At 45.8% G+C, this 26,194-nt stretch overlaps 1 protein-coding gene across 1 annotated transcript in view; it reads right to left on the reverse strand.

The window, feature by feature from the left end:
* The window catches only part of HSF4 (heat shock transcription factor 4), a 101,967-nt gene extending 82,533 nt beyond the window's left edge, over positions 1 to 19,434 (reverse strand). The window contains exons 1-3 of the mRNA XM_063944240.1: positions 19,385 to 19,434; positions 10,733 to 10,926; positions 5,417 to 5,544 (exon numbers count right to left, since the gene is read on the reverse strand). Of these exons, the coding sequence (XP_063800310.1) occupies positions 5,417 to 5,544; positions 10,733 to 10,926; positions 19,385 to 19,434 (372 nt within the window). The remainder of the gene's footprint in view (positions 1 to 5,416; positions 5,545 to 10,732; positions 10,927 to 19,384) is intronic.
* Positions 19,435 to 26,194: the final 6,760 nt, after the last annotated feature.

Here is a 26,194-nt window from a genome sequence, read left to right on the forward strand (position 1 = left end):
GTCTTTGAACCTATGCAGACTTGTGTCTGCCGGAAAGAGAGATACAACGTAGGTTTTAAATCTAGGATGGAGCACGGTGGCCAAAATGTAGTGCTCTAATTTCAACAGATTGACCACCCGTGAATCCTGGTTAAGCGAATTAAGGGCTCCATCCACAAGTCCCACATGCCTAGCGGAATCGCTCTGTTTTAGCTCCTCCTTCAATGTCTCCAGCTTCTTCTGCAAAAGCCTGATGAGGGGAATGACCTGACTCAGGCTGGCAGTGTCTGAACTGACTTCACGTGTGGCAAGTTCAAAGGGTTGCAGAACCTTGCACAACGTTGAAATCATTCTCCACTGCGCTTGAGTCAGGTGCATTCCCCCTCCTTTGCCTATATCGTGGGCAGATGTATAGGCTTGAATGGCCTTTTGCTGCTCCTCCATCCTCTGAAGCATATAGAGGGTTGAATTCCACCTCGTTACCACCTCTTGCTTCAGATGATGGCAGGGCAGGTTCAGGACTGTTTGGTGGTGCTCTAGTCTTCGGCACGCGGTGGCTGAATGCAGAAAGTGGCCCACAATTCTTCGGGCCACCGACAGCATCTCTTGCACGCCCCTGTCGTTTTTTAAATAATTCTGCACCACCAAATTCAATGTATGTGCAAAACATGGGACGTGCTGGAATTTGCCCAGATGTAATGCACGCACAATATTGCTGGCGTTGTCCGATGTCACAAATCCCCAGGAGAGTCCAATTGGGGTAAGCCATTCTGCGATGATGTTCCTCAGTTTCCGTAAGAGGTTGTCAGCTGTGTGCCTCTTCTGGAAAGCGGTGATACAAAGCGTAGCCTGCCTAGGAACGAGTTGGCGTTTGCGAGATGCTGCTACTGCTGTTCTTGCTGCGGGAGGCAATACATCTACCCAGTGGGCTGTCACAGTCATATAGTTCTGAGTCTGCCCTGCTCCACTTGTCCACATGTCCGTGGTTAAGTGGATATTGGGTACAACTGCATTTTTTAGGACACTGGTGACTCTTTTTCTGAGGTCTGTGTACATTTTCGGTATCGCCTGCCTAGAGAAATGGAACCTAGATGGTATTTGGTACCGGGGACACATTACCTCAATCAAGTCTCTAGTTGCCTCTGAATTAACGGTGGATACCGGAACCACGTTTCTCACCGCCCAGGCTGCCAAGGCCTGAGTTATCTGCTTTGCAGCAGGATGACTGCTGTGATATTTCATCTTCCTCGCAAAGGACTGTTGGACAGTCAATTGCTTACTGGAAGTAGTACAAGTGGTCTTCCGACTTCCCCTCTGGGATGACGATCGACTCCCAGCAGCAACAACAGCAGCGCCAGCAGCAGTAGGCTGCATCGGAGGAATCCCAGGCAGGAGAGGACTCGTCAGACTTGACAGTGACATGGCCTGCAGGACTATTGGCTTTCCTGGGTAAGGAGGAAATTGACACTGAGGGAGTTGGTGGTGTGGTTTGCAGGAGCTTTGTTACAAGAGGAAGGGATTTAGTTGTCAGTGGACTCCCGCTGTCACCCAAAGTTTTTGAACTTGTCACTGACTTCTGATGAATGCGGTCCAGGTGACGTATAAGGGAGGATGTTCCTAGGTGGTTAACGTCCTTACCCCTACTTATTACAGCTTGACAAAGGCAACACACGGCTTGACACCTGTTGTCCGCATTTGTGTTGAAATAATTCCACACCGAAGAGCTGTTTTTTTTTGTATTTTGACCAGGCATGTCAATGGCCATATTCGTCCCACGGACAACAGGTGTCTCCCCGGGTGCCTGACTTAAACAAACCACCTCACCATCAGAATCCTCCTTGTCAATTTCCTCCCCAGCGCCAGCAACACCCATATCCTCATCCTGGTGTACTTCAACAGTGACATCTTCAATTTCACTATCAGGAACTGGACTGCGGGTGCTCCTTCCAGCACTTGCAGGGGGCGTGAAAATGGTGGAAGGCGCAAGCTCTTCCCGTCCAGTGTTGGGAAGGTCAGGCATCGCAACCGACACAATTGGACTCTCCTTGGGGATTTGTGATTTAGAAGAACGCACAGTTCTTTGCTGTGCTTTTGCCAGCTTAAGTCTTTTCATTTTTCTAGCGAGAGGATGAGTGCTTCCATCCTCATGTGAATCTGAACCACTAGCCATGAACATAGGCCAGGGCCTCAGCCGTTCCTTGCCACTCCGTGTCGTAAATGGCATATTGGCAAGTTTACGCTTCTCATCAGACGCTTTCAATTTTGATTTTTGGGTCATTTTACTGAACTTTTGTTTTTTGGATTTTACATGCTCTCTACTATGACATTGGGCATCGGCCTTGGCAGACGACGTTGATGGCATTTCATCGTCTCGGCCATGACTAGTGGCAGCAGCTTCAGCACGAGGTGGAAGTGGATCTTGATCTTTCCCTATTTTAACCTCCACATTTTTGTTCTCCATTTTTTAATGTGTGGAATTATATGCCAGTATCAATAGCAATGGCCTACTACTATATATACTGCGCACAACTGAAATGCACCACAGGTATAGATGGATAGTATACTTGACGATACAGAGGTAGGTACAGCAGTGGCCTACTGTACCGTACTGCTATATATATTATATACTGGTGGTCAGCAAACTGTGCAAAACTGAAATGCACCACATGTATGGATGGATAGTATACCTGACGACACAGAGGTAGGTACAGCAGTGGCCTACTGTACCGTACTGCTATATATATTATATACTGGTGGTCAGAAAACTGTGCAAAACTGAAATGCACCACAGGTATGGATGGATAGTATACTTGACGACACAGAGGTAGGTATAGCAGTGGCCTACTGTACCGTACTGCTATATATATTATATACTGGTGGTCAGCAAACTGTGCAAAACTGAAATGCACCACAGGTATGGATGGATAGTATACTTGACGACACAGAGGTAGGTACAGCAGTGGCCTACTGTACCGTACTGCTATATATTTTATATACTGGTGGTCAGCAAACTGTGCAAAACTGAAATGCACCACAGGTATGGATGGATAGTATACTTGACGACACAGAGGTAGGTACAGCAGTGGCCTACTGTACCGTACTGCTATATATATTATATACTGGTGGTCAGCAAACTGTGCAAAACTGAAATGCACCACAGGTATGGATGGATAGTATACTTGACGACACAGAGGTAGGTACAGCAGTGGCCTTCTGTACCGTACTCCTATATATTATATACTGGTGGTCAGCAAAATTATGCACTGTACTCCTACTATATACTACAATGCAGCACAGATATGGAGTGTTTTTCAGGCAGACAATGTATACTGGTGGTCACTGGTCAGCAAAACTCTGCACTGTACTCCTCCTATATAATATACTGGTGGTCCCCAGTGCCCACAATAAAGCAGTGTGAGCACAGATATATGCAGCACACTGAGCACAGATATGGAGTGTTTTTCAGGCAGACAACGTATACTGGTGGTCACTGTCAGCAAAACTCTGCACTGTACTCCTCCTATATAATACAGCTGCTCCCCAGTCCCCACAATTAAGCAGTGTGAGCACAGATATATGCAGCACACTGAGCACAGATAAGGAGCGTTTTTTTCAGGCAGACAACGTATACTGGTGGTCACTGTCAGCAAAACTCTGCACTGTACTCCTCCTATATAATACAGCTGCTCCCCAGTCCCCACAATTAAGCAGTGTGAGCACAGATATATGCAGCACACTGAGCACAGATAAGGAGCGTTTTTTTCAGACAGAGAACGGATACAACTGGTGGTCACTGATCAGCAAAACTCTGCACTGTACTCCTCCTATATTATACAGCTGCTCCCCAGTCCTCCCCACAATTAAGCAATAAAGCACAATCAAGTTCAACAATAAAACAGAGAGGACGCCAGCCACGTCCTCTCCCTAACATTTCCAATGCACGAGTGAAAATGGCGGCGACGCGCGGCTGCTTATATAGAATCCGAATCTCGCGAGAATCCGACAGCAGGATGATGACGTTCCGGCGCGCTCGGGTTAACCGAGCCATACGGGACAATCCGAGTATGCCTCGGACCCGTGTAAAATGGGTGAAGTTCGGGGGGGTTCGGTTTCCGAGGAACCGAACCCGCTCATCACTAACGATCATCAGTGTATCAGCGGTGCTGTCACTTTCTTCCCCGACTCTCCTATTGGCTCTAGCTTGCAGGCGCCACCTCCCTTTGTCTGGTGTCTCAGCAATGGAACGGCCCCCTCACTGAATTGTGGGTGTATAGGGTGCCGCCTCCTTTCTTGTTACACTGCTGCTGGGGGTGGGAGATGCTGGGGCTCTCAGCCTTGTCGCCGCCTTCTACCTCCTGCTACCCGCAGTTATGTTTACAGCTGTCTGCGGGAGCAGGGGCACTACAGCAGCCCACGCTTTGGAGCGGAACGGCAGCCTAGGGAACTGAGGACAGGTAGGCTAACTTAGTGCTTCTCCTGCCCTCCTGCCTCTTAATCCCGGCCGCTCCGTCTTCCAGTACAGAAACTTCCTTGACCGGCTGCACTACCCAAAAGCTCTCTGGCTGCTGCTGTAATGTTTACAGCATTACAGCTCTTAGCAGCGCCGGAGAGAGCTTGGTGCCAGCACTGCAAGGGGGATCAGCATACTGCCCGTCCGCCGGCTGAGAGCGTCTTTTATATGCTTTCTCCACCGGCCGCGCGGGTCCCCCTTTGCACACGGCTCCCCTCTCTCTACCGGCGCGCGGTCTCCCTTCTGCACACGGCTCCCCCGTGTTACCGGCGCACGGTCCCTCTTTGCGCACGGCCTCCCCATGTTACCAGCACGCGGCTATTCTCCCCTCTCTGCTGTCTTCCCGAGCGCGTAAGGGCTTAGCATGCCATAGATACAATACAGGGGAAGGGACGCAGCAATCGTTTTCACTCTCCTGACCCATCCATTTCCACACCACAACAAATACGTGTATACTATTTACGTTACATTTCATATATATATATATATATATATATATAAATATACAAATACGCAATTACGCTATTGCTATATTAATATTTACAAAAGAAATAATACATATTCATGTTACAATTGTATACCGATATACGTAGGCTCTGATATTGCAAACAGCAGAAAAGAAACCTGTGTTCACCGCCAGCCACCAATGCACGAAGGAAGAATCACTGACGGAAACAAACCACACGGGCACACAGGTACATAGAGATAGGGAAACTAAGTTAATATGAAACACATAAAATTCTGTTCCTGCTACAAACAATTAACGGCACACTTTGGAACCCACTCCTCATTAACGGACAGAAATTAACTCTTAAAAAGAGCTGTAAACATTATTTAACCCTTTTACTTTACCGTTTTTGCGTATACACTTACACTGATTTTTAAGCGCTGTATTTTATATATTATGACATTATATGTATGCCTTACCTTCCTCTTTATGTGCTCTAGCAGATGTTCATGTCCCTGCAGGAAGTACAGATGCTGAAACTCTGTGTCATCTCTCTCTGGCTTCACCAGCCCACCTTGCTCAATGTTTACCACTTTTCTAAATCCATCTGCAAAAAAATAAATGTTTAAATCTAAGCACTTTGTCCCAGAAGTTTTTCATGTAATGGCCATAACATGCACACTGCAAGAAACCACGGGTTCAGTGATGATTACATATAAATAAACTAGCAAAGACAATACTTAAATCTAGTAACACATGTCTATTTGTTCGCCAACTTAGACAAACTAAAGGCCAAAACTGTCTATTGTGTGAGTCGTAAATAAATCCATGAATTTTAATAATTTCCATATGAAATCTGGTTGGCCAGTGATAGTGATCGATGCGTCTCTGCGCTTTACCCCTGACCATACAAATGTGGCCCCACTGGATCCTCCCATTCTGTGGGTAGGCTGAATGCTCAGATCTTAACGCATGTAGCCATAGACAATTGACAGCAGTAATATATGCATGTAGTAGCTATCAACCAAAACATGAAACTTTAGAAAAGCTAACTTCAATATGCTGAGACGGGCACTAAACGACATTGACTGGGAAGTTTTGTTTCATGGTAAAGACATCTGAGATGTGGGATGCTTCAAAAGGGTTGCTCGATAGCAATATTCACAAATTAATTTCCATGGGCAGTAAACGCAGGAGTACTAAACACAAACCAATGTGGTTTAATAAGGAGGTCAAAGAAGAAATGGCTAAAAAGAGGCGTGCTTTCAAAGCATTTAAATCTAATGGAGGGGAGGAGTCATTCCAGTACTACAAGGAATGCAACAAAAGTTGCAAAAAAGTAATAAGAGCAGCTAAAATTGTAAACGAAAAGCAAATTGCTATAGAGAGTAAAACCAATCCTAAAAAGTTTTATAAATACATTAACAGTAAAAGGTTAAAAAAAGGAGAAAGTAGGCCCATTAAAAGATGAACTGGGAGCCTTGATAAACGATGACAAAATAAAAGCGGACATACTGAACAATTTTTTTTCATCAGTATTCACCAAGGAGGATCAGACTGTGATAGTAGAGCATAATGACAGTGAAGGTAATGACTCTTGCCTAGATGCTCGTTTAAGTGAAGAAGTAGTCCTGGAGAGATTAAGCAACATAAACATTAATAAATCACCTGGCCCAGATGGTTTTCACCCGAGGGTTATTATGGAGCTCAGGTCACAGCTAGCAAAACCCCTATACTCGATTTTCTATAGTTCAGTTGGATCAGGCATGGTACCGAAGTATTGGCATATAGCTGAGGTAGTACCAACATTTAAAAAGGGAACTAAAAATCATCCTGTAACTATAGACCCGTTAGTTTAACCTCTATTGCGGTTAAAATATTGGAAGGAATTTTGAGGGATTGCATAGAGGAACATCTGCAGACTACTAAGATTATTAGCAAGAGTCAGCATGGGTTTGTGAGGGACAGATCATGCCAAACTAACTTAATTAGCTTCTACGAGGAAGTGAGCGATAATCTTGACTAGGGAAAAGCAGTGGATGTGGTCTATTTAGATTTTGCAAAAGCCTTCGATACAGTGCCTCACAGGAGACTGATCATCAAATTAAGGGAGCTTGGCCTAGGAAATACTATTTGTACATGGATAAGTAATTGGCTGGATAACAGGGTACAACGAGTAGTGGTCAATGGGATGTTCTCCAGCTGGGCACCAGTAGTCAGCGGAATACCACAAGGGTCCGTACTCGGCCCGCTACTGTTCAATATATTTATTAATGATCTAGGTATAGGCCTGAAAAGCACAGTGTAAATTTTTGCAGATGATACTAAACTGTGTAAGGTAATTAATTCGGAAATCAATGTGGAGTCTCTACAGAATGACTTATTTAAACTTGAAACCTGGGCGTCTAAATGGAGAATGAGTTTCAATATAGAAAAATGCAAAGTTATGCATTTTGAGCTTAAAAACAAACTTGCATCCTACACATTAAATGGGGAAATGATAGGGGTAATGGTAGTAGAAAAAGATTTGGGGGTGCTCATAGATAATAGGCTTAATAACAGTACACAATTTCACAATGCAGCAAAAAAGGCAAGTCTGCTAATAGCATTCTATGTGACACTGAACACTGTGTCAGCTATAACCAGAACCAGAGTCTCTTGTCAGGCAAGGGGATGTATCATCACCATCACATTTCACACTTACATACACACCAATCGGTCTATGCGGGTTGGGTATGGGAGACCAGCAGTCAGGATGACGGCGGTCAGAAAGCCGACGCCAGTATCCCAACTGCTTGAAATCCGAAGGTAAGGGAACCCTAACCCTCCCCACAGCGGGATTCCGGCACCAGTATTCTAATAGCTGAGACAGCGGGGCAGGTAAGTTCTATGCCGGGGATGGGGGTGAGTTAAGCTTATGCATCCCCCGGGGGACTTAGAACTAGGATTCGGGGGGAATGGGGGGTGGTGGTTTGGTTTAGGGTGCAGGGAGGGTTAGGATTAGGCACCTAAAGGGAGGGTTAGGGGGACAGTTGGACTACTTACCGCCCCTTGACGGGATTTCGACTGTCGGGATGCAGCTGTAGGTCTCCTGACCGCCGGCATCCCGACAGCCAACATTTCATACTCAACCCCTATGAACTAGTGACATCACAGCAGGACGATGCACAAAGTGGCTCAGTTAAAAAATAGCTGTCTTCATTGTGTATACAGTAGAACAGGGGTGGGGAACCTCAGGCCCGAGGGCCATATAAGGCCCGCAGAGCCACTTGATCCGGCCCGGCCAGGCTCACCTAGCCGGGCGCCCGCTGAGATTTTGTTAGTAGTGGGCGCCTGGCTTCTTACCCTCAGTAGCAGCCAGAGGCAGGAGCTCACTCCTGAGCTCCGGCTTTGGCAGTGTATGTGTGCTGCTGTGCGGTGTTATAGGAGAGATGTCATGACTTCTCTCCCATAGTTCTGAGGGCAACGGTCCGGAAGCAGGAGCGGGGCTGGTGAGTATTGTGTTTTTTTCTTTTCTTTTAATGTGTGTGTGTGTGTAAGCGTCGCTACTAGGGGGGCATATCTAATGGGGCATAACAACTGACTGGTGGCATATCTAATGGGGCATAACAAGTGACGGGGCATATCTATGGGGCATAACAAGTGACTGGGGGCATACTTACTGGGGGCATAGCTACTGGGGCATAACAACTGACTGGGGTATATTTACTGGGGGCATAACTACTGACTGGGGGCATATCTACTGGGGGCAGGCTCAGTTTTAAGCTGGTAAAAAACAAAGAAGCGCTGTCATTGAAAGTATTATACAATTTATTAAAAATATATATATATGATAATCACAAAAATAAAACCTGGTATCCTGTAATTTGATAACACAGCATATATAGTATAGCAAGCATCAATACTTATTAGTAGCAGCAAATGATGGACATATTAACAAAATCCCCTAAAACGATATAACCACCTGTGCTTCAGATGGTAATATAGCACTTGTAATTAAAAAAAGGCTCCTTGCTGGGAGCTCCACATGTGGGTTAATTAGACGTATAGGCTCATAAGATGATTTTATGGATTTAAAAGTCCATCCGTGGTGTGAATATAAACAGTTCACCTTTGTTTTGTCCACTTTATAATATCTGCTCCCAATACTTATTCCGTATTTTAGAAAAGGCTTTTTACGGGTGATTTTAATTAGCACAATTCCGTGCACAGCACAATGACATTTAAGCATGGAACGCTATTTTGACAGTCTCGTATTGTGCTTACCCCAGCCTCTGCTGATTGCAATTATTCGGTATTTCCTTTGAAAATGTTGGGCGCCGGCTGCCCACGCCGCTTGACTGCGGCACCGAAGGGATGAAATAAAGCAGAATGTATTGGTGAACTGAACGCTCGGAACCGCTCACTTGCAGTGATATAGCGGGAGCTTCTCTGGTGGTGGAGAGAAGCAGGATACCAGACAGGATACTGGGAGGAATGCTTGACGCTGTTTCATCCCCAGGATTGAGGCTGAGAAACGCGTCAAGCATTCCTCCCAGTATCCTGTCTGGTATCCTGCTTCTCTCCACCACCAGAGACTACAAGCACGTCTTCGAACGGCTCCAGCTACAGGCACGTCTCTGACGGCTCCCGCTATATCACTGCAAGTGAACGGTTCCGAGCGTTCAGTTCACCAATACATTCTGCTTTATTTCATCCCTTCGGTGCCGCAGTCAAGCGGCGTGGGCAGCCGGCGCCCAACATTTTCAAAGGAAATACCGAATAATTGCAATCAGCAGAGGCTGGGGTAAGCACAATACGAGACTGTCAAAATAGCGTTCCATGCTTAAATGTCATTGTGCTGTGCACGGAATTGTGCTAATTAAAATCACCCGTAAAAAGCCTTTTCTAAAATACGGAATAAGTATTGGGAGCAGATATTATAAAGTGGACAAAACAAAGGTGAACTGTTTATATTCACACCACGGATGGACTTTTAAATCCATAAAATCATCTTATGAGCCTATACGTCTAATTAACCCACATGTGGAGCTCCCAGCAAGGAGCCTTTTTTTAATTACAAGTGCTATATTACCATCTGAAGCACAGGTGGTTATATCGTTTTAGGGGATTTTGTTAATATGTCCATCATTTGCTGCTACTAATAAGTATTGATGCTTGCTATACTATATATGCTGTGTTATCAAATTACAGGATACCAGGTTTTATTTTTGTGATTATCATATATATATATTTTTAATAAATTGTATAATACTTTCAATGACAGCGCTTCTTTGTTTTTTACCATTGTCCATGATTTTTTGAGGTTCAGCACCTCAAATTGAGAAGCTGCAGTCAATGTAAAGTATAGTTGTCTCATAGCCAATTTTACTAGCGCTCACTTGTTTTATTTTTTCTTGTGTATTTTGGATCAGTTTTAAGTTGATCATTTTTGTATGGCCCCCGAAGGATTTTATAAATATCCAAATGGCCCTTGGTAGAAAAAAGGTTCCCCACCCCTGCAGTAGAAGATGGCATATAAACTACAGCTACACCAGTGAATAAAGACATACGCAGAAAATGTGGTATACAGTATATTCCATTTTATATGCAGCACAAGTCTTATAGCTCTTCTTGCTCATCAGTACTCCCATATCTCGAACAAAATACAGTTGTAAGCTAAAAGAAGGCTTCCTATGATTCCATTAGCATTAGTTTATTGCCACCCACCACAACCAGTGTTGGAATACACAGACAACACTGATATAAAGTTATAAACTGATATAATATAACTACTTGCATCATTATAAACTTACACATATTCAGCTGCCTCACGAAACTGGCCATGTTGTTGTGTTTGAAGTACTTGGGTAGAACTTCCTTAGCAAACTGGCCTTGGTCGAAAACATGGAAACTGGTCCCATTCTGCAAGAGAGAATTTGTAAGACATGAGATGGCTCCGACGTAAGAGCAGAAGCCCAGTACTAGAACTATCAGATAACAATCAGAGCTGAGAGAGATAGTTGAGTGTTTATAGAATGTTACTGACTGTGTTAGACCATAGATCAGAGCTCCATTTACTTATTTGGAGCCAAAGCCAACACATTAAGGGGGACACACAGTAATACAGGTATGATTTTGATGGGTCTGGGACTCCAGGTCAACAACAAAAAGGTTGACACACCTTAGGTCGACTCCAATTGGTCGACACACCTTAGGTCGACACGGACAAAAGGTCGACAGGAACAAGGTCGACATGGAAAAAGGTCGACATGAGTTTTTAATGTTTTTTTTTTGTGTTGTTTTCTTCGTAGAGTGACCGGGAACCCCAATTAGTGCACCGCGTCCCCTCGCATGGCCCGCTTCGCTCGCCATGGTTCGGGCATGGTGCCTTCGCTTCGCTCGGCACAGATTACCGTTCCAATGGTAGTGTGTTAAGTGTGAAAAGGTTCCAAAAAAGAAAAAAATTGTGAAAAACTCATGTCGACCTTTTTCCATGTCGACCTTGTTCCTGTTGACCTTTTGTCCATGTCGACCTTTTGTCCATGTCGACCTAAGGAGCGTCGACCAATTGACGTCGACCTAAGATGTGTCGACCTTTTTGTTGTCGACCTGGAGTCCGGGTACCGATTGTGATAGCTCATGCTATATAGATACGTGGTAATGATTTTCTCCTAATGAAATAATTAAAAAAACTAATAACATAATGGAATAAAGAGGTCTATTCAACAAAACATTAACATAGAAAAATAGGGGTAATAGGTGAAAAGGCAGAGGTCTGGGATTTCGTCCAAGAATGGCTGTATTTTTAAAGCAGACATCATTTACAAGGCAAAACCAGGTTGGTTTTGCATTGGAAATGATTGCCACTTTAAAAACAGAGGAGGGAGGAGTTTTTCACCTTTAGGTAACCTCAACCGTATTTGATCCATAGTTCTTTGAAAGGATTTACATATGTCTATCTCATACATGTTTAAATTGCTCTACTGTCTTAGCATGTACTACCGCTGATGGGAGGCCATTCCACTTATCAACTACCCTTTCTGTAAAGACATTTTTCCTTACATTTCCCCTGAACCTCCCTCCCTCACTGCAGGTCCTCATGTTCTAATACTTATTTTCCTTTCAGGAATGTTTCCCTGGGGGACCTTATTAAAACCCTTGATATATATGAAAGTTTCTATCAAGTCCCCCTTTCCCTTCTCTGCTTCAAACTATACATATTAAGATCTTTTAGTCTTTTCGGGTAAGTTTTGTGATGTAGTCCATGCACCAATTTAGTTGCCTTCTTTGCATGCTCTCAGTAGGCAGCTCATAGTTGACCAGATTTAGCTTATATCATCTGTCAATTACACTATATGAATTAGGAACGCACATTCCATCCTGTATCACTGTAATAGTAGTGAGTGCCCCCAGATTAAACCAGCAGTTAGTTTCCCATGTTGTACCAGCGTGGAGTATCCCACTGTACTGGGGGGCAGCAGTGACCCATAGTATGACCATAATATTAGTTAATACATGGAGGGTCTGCCCCTGGTTCCCCATCCAGACATGCATGCAACGTTTCAGAGCTTGGCTCCATTAGCTAACACCATCTTCAGATTCCACCTTCACAGCCTCTATGCTCTTCACCACCTGGTTTTTGTGAAATGATACACACATGCACCTCTCCTATCTGGTCCCTGCAAGGGAGTGTTTTTTATAATAGCCCTGAAAAATCGTTTTTTATTGCTGCAATAATAAGATTTTACTTACCGGTAAATCTATTTCTCGTAGTCCGTAGTGGATGCTGGGGACTCCGTAAGGACCATGGGGAATAGACGGGCTCCGCAGGAGACATGGGCACTTTAAGATAGAATTTAGATTCTGGTGTGCTCTGGCTCCTCCCTCTATGTCCCTCCTCCAGACCTCAGTTAGAGAAACTGTGCCCGGAAGAGCTGACAGTACAAGGAAAGGATTTTGGAAATCCAGGGCAAGACTCATACCAGCCACACTAATCACACCGTATAACTTGTGATAAACTTACCCAGTCAACAGTATGAACAACAACAGAGCATCAGTTCAACCCTGATGCAACAATAACATAGCCCTTATTGCAGCAATAACTATATACAAGTATTGCAGAAGAAGTCCGCACTTGGGACGGGCGCCCAGCATCCACTACGGACTACGAGAAATAGATTTACCGGTAAGTAAAATCTTATTTTCTCTAACGTCCTAGTGGATGCTGGGGACTCCGTAAGGACCATGGGGATTATACCAAAGCTCCCAAACGGGCGGGAGAGTGCGGATGACTCTGCAGCACCGAATGAGCAAACACAAGGTCCTCCTCAGCCAGGGTATCAAACTTGTAGAACTTTGCAAAAGTGTTTGCACCTGACCAAGTAGCCGCTCGGCATAGCTGTAATGCCGAGACCCCTCGGGCAGCCGCCCAAAAAGAGCCCACCTTCCTAGTGGAATGGGCCTGAACTGATTTTGGCAGCGGGAATCCAGCCGCAGAATGAGCCTGCTGAATCGTATTACAGATCCAGCGAGCAATAATTTGCTTTGAAGCAGGAGCACCAAGCTTGTTGGAAGCATACAGGATAAACAAAGATTGTTTCCCTGACCCTAGCCGTTCTGGCTACATAAACCTTCAAAGCCCTGACCACATCAAGTAACTCGGAATTCTCCAAGTCAGTAGAAGCCACAGGCACCACAATAGGATGGTTTATATGAAAGGATGAAACCACTTTTGGCAGAAATTGTGGACGGGTCCGCAATTCTGCTCTATCCGCATGGAAAACCAGATAGGGGCTTTTATGTGACAAAGCCGCTAATTCTGACACACGCCTAGCCGAAGCCAATGCTAGTAGCATGACCACCTTCCACGTGAGATATTTCAATTCCACCGTTTTGAGTGGTTCAAACCAGTGGGATTTCAGGAAACTCAACACCACGTTAAGATCCAAAGGTGCCACCGGGGGCACAAAAGGGGCCACCGGGGGCACACTCCCTTCACAAGCAGCACTCCCTTCACTATGCAGCACTCCCTTCACAAACGTCTGAACTTCAGGTAGAGAAGCCAGCTCTTTTTGAAAGAAAATGGATAGGGCCGGAAACTGGACCTTAATGGAACCCAATTTTAGGCCCAAAGTCACTCCTGACTGTAGGAAGTGAAGGAAACGGCCCAGCTGAAATTCCTCCGTAGGGGCATTCCTGGCCTCACACCAAGCAACATATTTTCGCCATATACGGTGGTAATGTTGAGCTGTCACGTCCTTTCTAGCCTTTATCAGCGTAGGAATGACCTCATCTGGAATGCCTTTTTCCGCTAGGATCCGGCGTTCAACCGCCATGCCGTCAAACGCAGCCGCGGTAAGTCTTGGAACAGACAGGGCTCTTGTTGCAACAAGTCCTGTCTTAGAGGAAGAGGCCACGGGTCCTCTGTGAGCATTTCTTGCAGATCTGGATACCGAGCCCTTCTTGGCCAATCCGGAACAATGAGTATTGTTCTCACTCCTCTTTTTCTTATGGGTATGAGAGGAAGAGGAGAAATACATAGACCGACTGGAACACCCACGGTGTCACCAGTGCGTCCACAGCTATCGCCTGAGGGTCTCATGACCTCGCGCAATACCTCTGTAGCTGTTTGTTGAGGCGGGATGCCATCACGTCCACCTGTGGCAGTTCCCACCGACTTGCAGTCTGCGTGAAGACTTCTTGATGAAGTCCCCACTCTCCCGGGTGGAGGTCGTGCCTGCTGAGGAAGTCTGCTTCCCAGTTGTCCACTCCCGGGATGAACACTGCTGACAGTGCGCTTACGTGATTCTCCGCCCAGCAAAGAATTCTGGTGGCTTCTGACTGAATCAGAACTGGTTGGTCGCGAAGCAGGGTCTCCGCTTGACGTAGGGCGTTTTATACGGCCCTTAATTCCAGGATGGTAATGTGAAGGCATGTCTCCTGACTTGACCACAGACCTTGGAAATTTCTTCCCTGTGCGACTGCTCCCCACCCTCGGAGGCTTGCATCCGTGGTCACCAGAACCCAGTCCTGAATGCCGAATCTGCGGCCCTCGAGAAGGTGAGCACTCTGCAGCCACCACAGGAGAGACACCCTGGTCCTGGGGGATAGGGTGATTAACCGATGCATCTGAAGATGTGATCCGGACCACTTGTCCAGTAAGTCTCATTGAAAAGGTCCTCGCATGGACCTGCCGAAGGGAATGGCCTCTTATGATGCCACCATCTTTCCCAGGACTCGAGTGCAGTGATGCACTGACACCTGTTTTGGTTTTAATAGGTTCCTGACCAGTGTCATGAGCTCCTGAGCTCTCTCTATCGGGAGATAAACCCTTTTCTGGTTTGTGTCTAGAATCATGCCTAGGAAAGGCAGATGAGCCGTAGGAACCAACTGCGACCTTGGAATATTTAGAATCCAGCCGTGTTGCCGTTACACTTCCAGAGAAAGTGATACGCTGTTCAGCAACTGCTCTCTTAATCTCGCTTTTATGAGGAGATCGTCCAAGTACGGGATAATTGTGACACCTTGCTTCCGCAGGAGCACCATCATTTCCGCCATTACCTTGGTGAAGATTCTCGGGGCCGTGGAGAGACCAAACGGCAACGTCTGAAATTGGTAATGACAATCCTGTACCGCAAATCTGAGGTACGCCTGATGAGGTGGATAAATGGGGACATGAAGGTATGCATCCTTTATGTCCAGAGACACCATAAAATCTCCCCCTTTCAGGCTTGCGATGACCGCTCTTAGCGATTCCATCTTGAACTTGAACCTTTTCAGGTATATGTTCAGGGATTTTAAATTCAATATGGGTCTGACCGAACCGTCCGGTTTCGGGACTACAACATGGTCGAATAATAACCCCCTCCTTGTTGAAGGAGGGGAACCTTGACCACCACCTGTTGAAGATACAATTTGTGAATTGCAGTTAACACTATTTCCCTCTCGTGGGGGGAAGCCGGCAGGGCCGTCGGTGAGGGGCATCTCCTCAAAGTCCAGCTTGTATCCCTGAGACACAATATCAATTGCCCAGGGATCCAACAGGGAGTGAACCCACTTGTGGCTGAAATTACGAAGACGTGCCCCCACCGGGCCTAGCTCCGCCTGTGGAGCCCCAGCGACATGCGGTGGATTTTGTAAAGGCCGGGGAGGACTTCTGTTCCTGGGAACTAGCTGTGTTGTGCAGCTTCTTTCCTCTGCCCCTGCCTCTGGCAAGAAAGGACGCACCTCGGACTTTCTTGTTTCTGTGTGATCGAAAGGCTGCATTTGATAATGTCGTGCTTTCCTAGGCTGTGCAGGAATATAAGGCAAAAGATCAGAATTACCAGCTATAGCTGTGGAGACCAGGTCCGAGATCCCTTCTCCACATAATCCTCAGCCTTCCATATGCCTCTTAAGTCGGCATCACCTGTCCATTGCAGATTCTACAGGACACGTCAAGCAGAAATCGACATAGCGTTGACTCTATAACCCAGTAGACTAATGTCTCTTTGGGCATGTTTTATATATATATATATATATATATATCTTAAGACAGCATCTTTAAAATATATATCTTTATATATACACACACATGTATATATATATATATATATATATATATATACTAGGGTCTCAATCTCTGCTGATAAGGTACCTGTCCACGCTGCTACAGCGCTATAAACCCATGCCGACACAATCGCCAGTCTGAGTAGTGTACCAGAATGTGCACGCTATCTGCAGGATCCCTGAGGATAGCTGTTAAGTCAGGGCTACCTTTTGGACAAACGTGACACCCTAGGGGAAGATCCCATCGTATCCTGGCCCTAGTAGGGAAAGGATACTCCCTGAGAATTCTTTGTGGGAAACTGCAGTCTCTTGTCTGGAGATTCCCGCTCTTTTTCATCATGGGAGGAGGGAAATTTACCTCAGCTTTCTTCCCCTTAAAAATGTGTACCCTTGTGTCAGGGACAGATGAGTCATCAGTGATATGCAAATCATCTTTTATTACAATAATCATATATTGAATACTTTCTTGCCATTTTGGCTGTAACTTTGCATTATCGTAGTCGACACTGGAGTCAGACTCCGTGTCGATATCAGTGTCTATTATTTTGGATAGTGAGCATTGAGAGACTCTGAATAGGGACAGACATGGGTAGATTCCCTGTCTGTTGTCTAATCTTTTGTGCAATAATTTCATCTTAGCACTTAATTACACATATCCAAACAGGTGTCGGCGTTGTCGACAGAGACACCCCTCACACACACATTTGCTCCATCTCCTCCTTAGGGGAGCCTTTTACCTCAGACATGTCGACACACACGTACCGACACACCACACACTCAGGGAATGCTCATCTGAAGACAATTCCCCCACAAGGCCCTTTGGAGAGACAGAGAGAGAGTATGCCAGCAGACACCCCAGTGCTATTAACCCAGGAATAACACGGTAACTTAATGTTAACCCAGTAGCTGCTGTTTATATTGATTTTTGCGCCTAATTATGTGCCCCCCCTCTCTTTTTACCCTCTTGTCGCATTAACATAGAAAGCATGCGCAATGTTTTTGGATGCGATTTGTTATACACGATTAATTGTTTTCAATTCATATAACAGAGGATGTGTGGCATACGTTTGATATTGGAGAAGCAGTGATTTATGCAACAGAAAATAACACAGAATTGGTTGGGAGCAGATTCCAAATCATTATCTTGTCGGATTCCAATCTGTATGGCACCACTGCCATTCCCCAGTTAATCCAGCAATGGGTATTTTAGGAGAACTGGTCATTTGAGCTACTGCACAATTTCACCAATATTTTTCCTTATAAAACAATGCATTTTGCTTCTTGTTTTTTTTTTAAACAGAATAATAGAAAGTAAATAAGGTGGTGCTACAAACAAAGAATCAAAACTGACACAATACCATAAATAAAAAATGTTTAATAAAATAATAATAACTCCCGGGAATTAGAAATTTCAATATAAAACACACTATAAATCTTTGGGATAAATGGTAAAAATAGGATCTTAATACCTACCGGTAAATCCTTTTCTCTTAGTCCGTAGAGGATGCTGGGGATGCTTCAAGAACCATGGGGTATAGACGGGATCCGCAGGAGACATGGGCAGACATAAGACTTTGAATGGGTGTGAACTGGCTCCTCCCTCTATGCCCCTCCTCCAGACTCCAGTTATAGGAACTGTGCCCAGGGAGATGGACGTTTTCGAGGAAAGAATTTATTGTTAAACCACGGTGAGCATTTTACCAGCTCACACCTCCAGTATGCCGCAGAACGTGGCATTCAATAGAACACCAGCCGACGTTATGAAGAATATGCAGCAATACGCTGACATAAAACGTAACACAATCTATGTGTGTAAACACAACCAGTAACAGCATAACACATGCTATGGCCTGAATAACGTCAGCAACAGGCTGACTTAACCACAACACACCATGTGTGTAAACATACCCAATGACTGCAGATACAGTACGCACTGGGACAGGCGCCCAGCATCCTCTACGGGCTAAGAGAAAAGGATTTACCGGTAGGTATTAAAATCCTATTTTCTCATACGTCCTAGAGGATGCTGGGGATGCTTCAAGAACCATGGGGTTTATACCAAAGCTCTAGAACGGGCGGGAGAGTGCGGATGACTCTGCAGCACCGCTTGCCCCAACATGAGGTCCTCATCAGCCAGGGTATCAAACTTGTAAAACTTCGCAAAGGTGTTTGAACCCAACCAAGTAGCTGCTCGGCAGAGTTGTAATGCCGAGACCCCCCGGGCAGCCTACCAGGATGAGCCCACCTTTCTGGTAGAAAAGGCCTTCACCGATTTTGGTAATGGCAATCCTGCCGTAGAATATTACAGATCCAGCGTGCAATAGTCTGCTTGGAAGCAGGAGCCCCAATCTTGTTGGGAGCCCACAGGACAAACAGAGCCTCTGTTTTCCTAATCCGAGCCGTTCTGGCGACATAGATTTTCAAAGCTCTGACCACATCGAGAGACTTCGATTCCGCCAAGGCGTCAGTAGCCACTGGCACCACAACAGGCTGGTTTACGGGAAACGATGAAACCACTTTTGGCAGAAATTGCTGACGAGTTCTAAACTCCGCTCTATCTGCATGGAAGATTAAATAGGGGCTTTTGTGAGACAAAGCCGCCAATTCAGACACCCGCCTTGCGGATGCCAAAGTCAACAGCATGACCACTTTCCAAGTAAGGAATTTCAACTCAACCTTACATAACGGTTCAAACCAATGAGAATTGCAGGAACTGCAACACCACGTTAAGATCCCATGGTGCCACTGGGGGCACGAAGGGAGGTTGGATGTGCAGTACGCCCTTCACATAGGTCTGAACTTCTGGAAGGGAGGCCAATTCTTTCTGAAAGAAAATACATAAGGCCGAAATTTGTACTTTAATGGAGCCTAACTTTAGGCCCGCATCCACACCTGCTTGCAAAAAACAGAGCAAATACCCCAGCTGAAATTCATCCGTAGGAGCCTTCTTGGATTCACCAAGACACATACTTTCTCCAAATATGGTGGTAAAGCTTCACCGTTACTTCTTTTCTAGCCTGAAGCAGTGTGAGAATAGCTTCACTGGGGATACCCTTTCGGGCTAGGATATGGCGTTCAACCGCCATGCCGTCAAACGCAGCTGCGGTAAGTCTTGATACACACACGGTCCTTGCTGTAACAGGTCCTCTCGTAGATGAAGAGGCCAGGGATCTTCTATGAGTAATTCATGAAGATCTAGATACCAAGCCCTCCTTGGCTAGTCCAGAACAATGAGGATCGCCTGAACCTTTGTTCTTATGATCTTTATCACCTTCGGAAAGAGTGGAAGTGGAGGGAACACACAGACCGACTGAAACACCCACTGTGTCACCAGGGCGTCCACCGCAATTGCTTGAGGGTCCCTCGACCTGGAACAATATCTCTGAAGTTTCTTGTTGAGGCGAGACGCCATCATGTCTATTTGAGGAATTCCCCAAAGACTTGTCACTTCTGTGAAAACCTCTTGATGAAGACCCCACTCTCCTGGATGGAGATCGTGTCTGCTAAGGAAGTCTGTTTCTCAGTTGTCTACACCCGGAATGAAGACCGCTTACCGAGCGTTCACATGCCTTTTGGCCCAGCGGATAACTTTTGTGGCTTCTGCCATTGCAGCTTTGCTCTTCGTTCCGCCCTAGCGGTTTACTTACGCCACTGCTGTTAAGTTGTCCGACTGAATTAAGACGGGCAGATCGCAAAGAAGATGTTGAGCTTGCAGAAGGCCGTTGTAAATAGCCCTTAATTCCAGAATGCTTATTGCAGACAAGCTTCCCGGTTTGACCTTTTTCCCTGGAAATTCTTCCCCTTGAAAGACTGCTCCCCAGCCTCAGAAACTTGTATCCATGGACACCAGGATCCAATCCTGGATCCCGAACCTTCGTCCCTCTAGGAGGTGAGAACTGTGCAGCCACCACAGGAGAGATATTCTGGTCCTGGAAAATAGGATTATTTTCCGGTGCATGCGCAGGTGAGACCCGGACCACATGTCCAATTGGTCCTGCTAAAACCACTCTGGCATTTAACCTGCTCACCGAATGGCCTCGTAGGCCGCAACCATCTTCTTCATCAACGGAACGTATTGATGGATTTACACTGTTGCAAATCTGATCCGACTCTGGATCCTCAGATCTCTTTCCACTGGAAAAACAACTTTCAACAGTTTTGTTTTTAACCTTATTCCCAACTCCGACATCCGTGTCGTTGGGATCAACAGTGATTCTGGCAAGTTCAGGAGCCAACCACTGTGCTGAAGAGCTGTCATAGAGAAAACAACGATTTGCACCACTTGTTTCTTGACCTCGCCGTAGTCAGGAGAGCGTCCCAGTACAGAATAATAACGGCTTTTACTATTGAAGGAAAACCATCATACTGCCATCACTCCGGTGAAATGGCAATGACAATCCTGAATAGCAAACCCAGGTAAGCATAATGCGGAAGAAACCGTACTTAGACCCTCTTTCTCCTTTTACAGATTGGAGATCCCTGCCCTGAGAGATTCCATCTTGTAGTTCAACTTATTAAGTAGATATTTTTGGGATTGTTCTGACCGAGCCGTCCGGGGTCAGAAGCACGAAAAGGCTTGAATAACAGCTTTTTTTTTGTTTTTTGACCGGGACAGCAGGACAATGTCCTGATCCTGACCCAACTATTGTATGGCGTCGCATACTACCTCCCCGTCCAGAGGAGAATCGGTAAGATCTATTTGAAAAACAGTGAGGGGAATCGTCTGGAAACTCCAGTATGTCCCCCTTGGGACTCTATTCTTAACTCCCCGGTCCATGTTCATTCCAGGACTGACTGAAAAGTATTAGCAGTGGTCCCACCGGGGTGGGCTTCCGCAAGATAGACCCAGCGACATGCGGTGGATGTGGTAGACACAGAGGATGATTTCTGCTTCTGCGAACTTGAAAAGGCTGCTGACCTCTTACCTTTTCACCTTCCTCTACCACCAAAGAAGGGGAAAACCGTATCCATCCAGTCGAAATGACTGCATCCTACAAAAATGCGTCACCACCCGTTGTGAGGGAACATAGCTCAAGAAGGTAGACTTACCAGTGGTATCTGCCGAGATCAACTTAACAAATCCAGGTTTCACCTTCATAGGGAAGATACTCCAGTACTTCTCGGAGTCAACCTCAGCATTCCATTGGTGAATCCACAACGTCTTCCTAGTCGAGACCGCAATGGAAGTGGCCCGCGAACCCAAGAGTGCTACATCCCTTGTAGTCGCACGGCAGTATGCTGCAATGATATAGACATGACTCAACTTCAGGAGTACGCTGCATACAACTACTCCCCCATGTGCATGTAATGCTAGTATAATCAACGTACATGTGGACACATAATTAGAGTATCACATATCTTCCTGTATACGATCCTTTGTGACAGAGCCCCGTGCAGAACAGGGGTGACTCTAATTTTCTTCTATCCATGTAGAAGGAATAAATTTACCTCAGCATTCATTATAAATATTTATATATATATATCTATACATAAATATACCTTCAAATGCACCTATACACACCTATATCTATATATATATATATAATATGTATACATATATCCTTTTGTCAGGAACAGCAGGGTCCCTAGTGACATTAATACATTCCAATGTGTATGAACAGGTACTGAATGCCGATTTTGGATCTGATCAGGAAACATTATGGTCGACATAAGAAACATAGGGGGTAATTCCAAGTTGATCGCAGCAGTAAATTTTTTAGCAGTTGGCCAAAACCATGTGCACTGCAGGGGGGGCAGATATAACATTTGCAGAGAGAGTTAGATTTGGGTGGGTTATTTTGTTTCTGTGCAGGGTAGATACTGGCTGCCTTATTTTTACACTGCAATTTAGATTGCAGATTGAACTCACCACACCCAAATCTAACTCTCTCTGCACATGTTACATACCTCCCAACTGTCCCGATTTTCGCGGGACAGTCCCGTTTTTTGGGGACTATCCCGCTGTCCCACCCGCGGGCCGCAGTGTCCCACAGCGTCTATTCACTGGATTCAGAGGGAGAGGGGGCATGCCAGCGGCTCACAGAGCGCTGGGCATGCCCCCTCAGTGATGAAAACGGGGGCGTGGCTCACGATCGTGGGTCCTCCCGCAAAGCCACACCCCCTTTTCTTAGACTACGCCCCTTTTAGGGTGTGTCCCTCTTTAGGGAACTGTAAAGTTGGGAGGTATGATGTTATATCTGCCTCCCCTGCAGTGCACATGGTTTTGCCCAACTGCTAACAAAAATCCCGCTGCGATCAACTTGGAATTACCCCCATTATTCGAGTCAATCTTTGGGAGTACAAACTGGGCAAAATAACATTTTTTCGATCCCGAGGGGTCTGAGAGCAATCAATTCTATGAATATGAATCCCTCCATAAATATTATCACGTCTGTGATCGTGCTACAGACCAATGCAACCTTACTATACATACATATACATATATGTATAGCACTTTCTGATATCACATTATCATGTCAATATCCACCCAGTCAGATATTGTTGATGCCAACAGGGTCACCCCCCACGTCTGTGTCTCCCATATAGTTTTCTCTCGGGAAAAATATATATCTACTGACATGTTGACATTGATTTACATGTACCAAATACTATTAGGAGTCGACAGCGCCGACATAGTCATTCCCTTTGTGGCAGAGCACTCAGCCTCAGATATACCGACACTCGTGTACCAAACACCCACCGACATTACCCTGGCTATAAGGGATAGACCCCAGTACATTCTGTCATGAAAACACATAAGGAGTTTATCAGCTCATTTACACCGCGCTCATGATATAGTGCTTTTATTTTTAACTAATATTGCACCAAACAACTGTGCCCCACCCTCGTTTTTCACTCTGATCTATACAGCAGTGTTTTGGAAGGACCAGCGTCTCTGTGAGGAGAAAATGACGCTGGTTAGAGCTGTGAGGGCTAAGCCACGCCGCCTTAATGGCGCGCTTCAGTCCTGCTTATTTTTATATTTTTTATACTGGCGGGGGGTCTGTAATTAGTGCCCAGGCACTTTTTATACTTCTGCCAGTCGCTATTTGAGGATTTATGCTGCCCAGGGCATCCCCCCCCCCCCGCGCCTTGCACCCTGCAGTGCCGTTCTGTACCGCTGTGCGGTACCTCAAAAGCCATCTTCTGCTGTCACTGAAGTCTTCTGATCTTCTTTTACTTACCCGGCTTCTTTCTTCTGGCTCTGCAAGGGGGGTGACGGCGCTGCTTCGGGAACGAGCAGCTAGGCATACCAAGTGATCGGACCCTCTGGAGCTAATGGTGTCCAGTAGCCTAAGAAGCAGTGCCTTTGAACTCACAGAAGTAGGTCTGCTTCTCTCCCCTCAGTCCCACGATGCAGGAAGCCTGTTGCCAGCAGATCTCCCTGAAAATAATACAAAGGGGGTAATTCTAAGTTGATCGCAGCAGAAACTTTGTTAGCAGTTGGGCAAAACCATGTGCACTGCAGGGGAGGCAGATATAACATGGGCAGAGAGAGTTAGATTTGGGTGTGGTGTGTTTAATCTGCAATCTACATTGCAGTGTAAAAATAAAGCAGCCAGTATTTACCCTGCACAGAAACAAAATAACCCACCCAAATCTAACTCTCTCTGCACATGTTAAATCTGCCTCCCCTGCAGTGCACATGGTTTTGCCCAACTGCTAACAAAATTCCTGCTGCGATCAACTTGGAATTACCCCCATAGTCTTTTTTCTGAGAAACTCTGGAGAGCTCCTCAGTGTGCATCAAGTCTCACTGGGCACAGACTCTAACTGGAGTCTGGAGGAGGGGCATAGAGGGAGGAGCCAGTTCACACCCCTTTTAAAGTATTAAAGTGCCCATGTCTCCTGCGGATCCCGTCTATACCCCATGGTTCTTGAAGCATCCCCAGCATCCTCTAGGGCGTATGAGAAATAGTAATCTGTACAGAAACAGAGCAACTACATATAATACAAAGATAAAAATAAAACTAACCTCAGTCTAAAGTCCCATACACACTAAACGAGAAAGTGAAAGATCTCGCTCAGAAGTGCGATCTAAGCGAGATCTTTTACAATCTCTTCCAGTGTGTACACTCAATTTCGTGAGCATGTACAGATGAGGGAGGAGGTTCTCATCAACGACAGCCATGCTGCAGATGCAGCATGGCTGCCACCCCCCCTTCGCTCCCTTCCCTGTCGGCATCTGCAGCAGAGGGGATTGCCTAGGCTAGGGTGTACTGGGCTTTAGTGATTTATTCGACAGTCAATCAAATGTGGCTGATATTTTGTAAGTAGCCAAGTGTAGAGTTTGTAGCCAGCAGGACAAATCCAATTGGCCGAAATAAATGGGGCAACATCCCTAGGGGTATGTTTACAAAGGTGCGGGTTTATAGAAGCAACCAATCAAATTTTACTTATCATTTATCTAGCACTTCTCGAAGATCATAGCTGGAATCTGATTGGATGCTATGGGCAACATCTCCACTTCTAAAAACCTGCACCTTAGTAAATATACCCCCTAGAGCAGGGGTGGGGAACCGTTTTTCTACCAAGGGCCATTTGGATATTTATAAAATGCTTCGGGGGCTATACAAAAATGATCAACTTAAAAATTATCCTGCCCCCAGTAGTTATGCCACAGTAGATATGCCCCCAGTCACTTGTTATGCCCTATTAGATATGCCTCCAGTAGGTTGTTATGCTCCATTAGATATGCCCTCTAGTAGCGCCGCTTACACACACACACACACACACATTCAAAGGAAAAAAAACACAATACTCACCAGCCCCGCTCCTGCTTCCAGACCGTTGCCCTCCGTTTGGCCGCCCGCTCCTCAGAACTTTGGGAGAGACGTCATGACATCTCTCCCATACCACCGCACAGCCGTACACGCACACTGCCAGAGCCGGAAGCCGGAGCTCAGGAGTGAGCTCTTGCCTCCGGCTGCTGCTGAGGGGAAGAAGCCAGGTGCCCACTAGTAACAAAATCTCAGCGGGCGCCCCGGCTAGGTGAGCCTGGCCGGGCCGGATCAAGTGGTTCTGCGGGCCTTATACGGCCCGCGGGCCTGAGGTTCCCCACCCCTGCCCTAGAGCATGGTGTAACTATAGTGGGTTATAAAGTTTCATACCAATTCCCAGATTTGCCTGCTAAGCAATTAGGTCTGATCTAGCCTGAATTGTGTGACATTACATTTTCAGTGATCAGAGTGTGTAGTGAATGTTATAATGGTAAGGGGGCCTGTAATTTACACTGCAGAGAGAGGTGTCTCTCAATAAGCATTAGGACAGGGGCCCCCTCAATATGTTGCCATGGGGGTCCACAAAGTTCTGGTTACTCCCCTGCCCTAGAGTATAGAAATAAGAACTGGGAATCACTTCACCATTTATTATTATTATTATTATTATTATTATTATTAGCCTTTATTTATATGGCACCACAAGGGTTCCGCGGCGCCCAATTACAGAGTACATAAATAATCAAACAGGAAAACAGCAACTTACAGTTGATGACAGTATAGGACAAGTACAGGGTAAATAAACATAGTTACATCAGCAGATGACACTGGAATAAGTATTAGGTGGCAGAAGACTGCTGGATGTGGTACAGTTGAATATTATTAAAGTAAGACAAAGGATAAGCACATGAGGGAAGAGGGCCCTGCTCGTGAGAGCTTACAATCTAAAGGGGAGGGGTAGACAGACAGGGGTGACATAGATGGGGTACATAGAGAACGTGGAACAGAGGG

This window comes from Pseudophryne corroboree, chromosome 11 (genome assembly GCF_028390025.1).
Source record: "Pseudophryne corroboree isolate aPseCor3 chromosome 11, aPseCor3.hap2, whole genome shotgun sequence".
NCBI lineage: Eukaryota > Metazoa > Chordata > Amphibia > Anura > Myobatrachidae > Pseudophryne > Pseudophryne corroboree.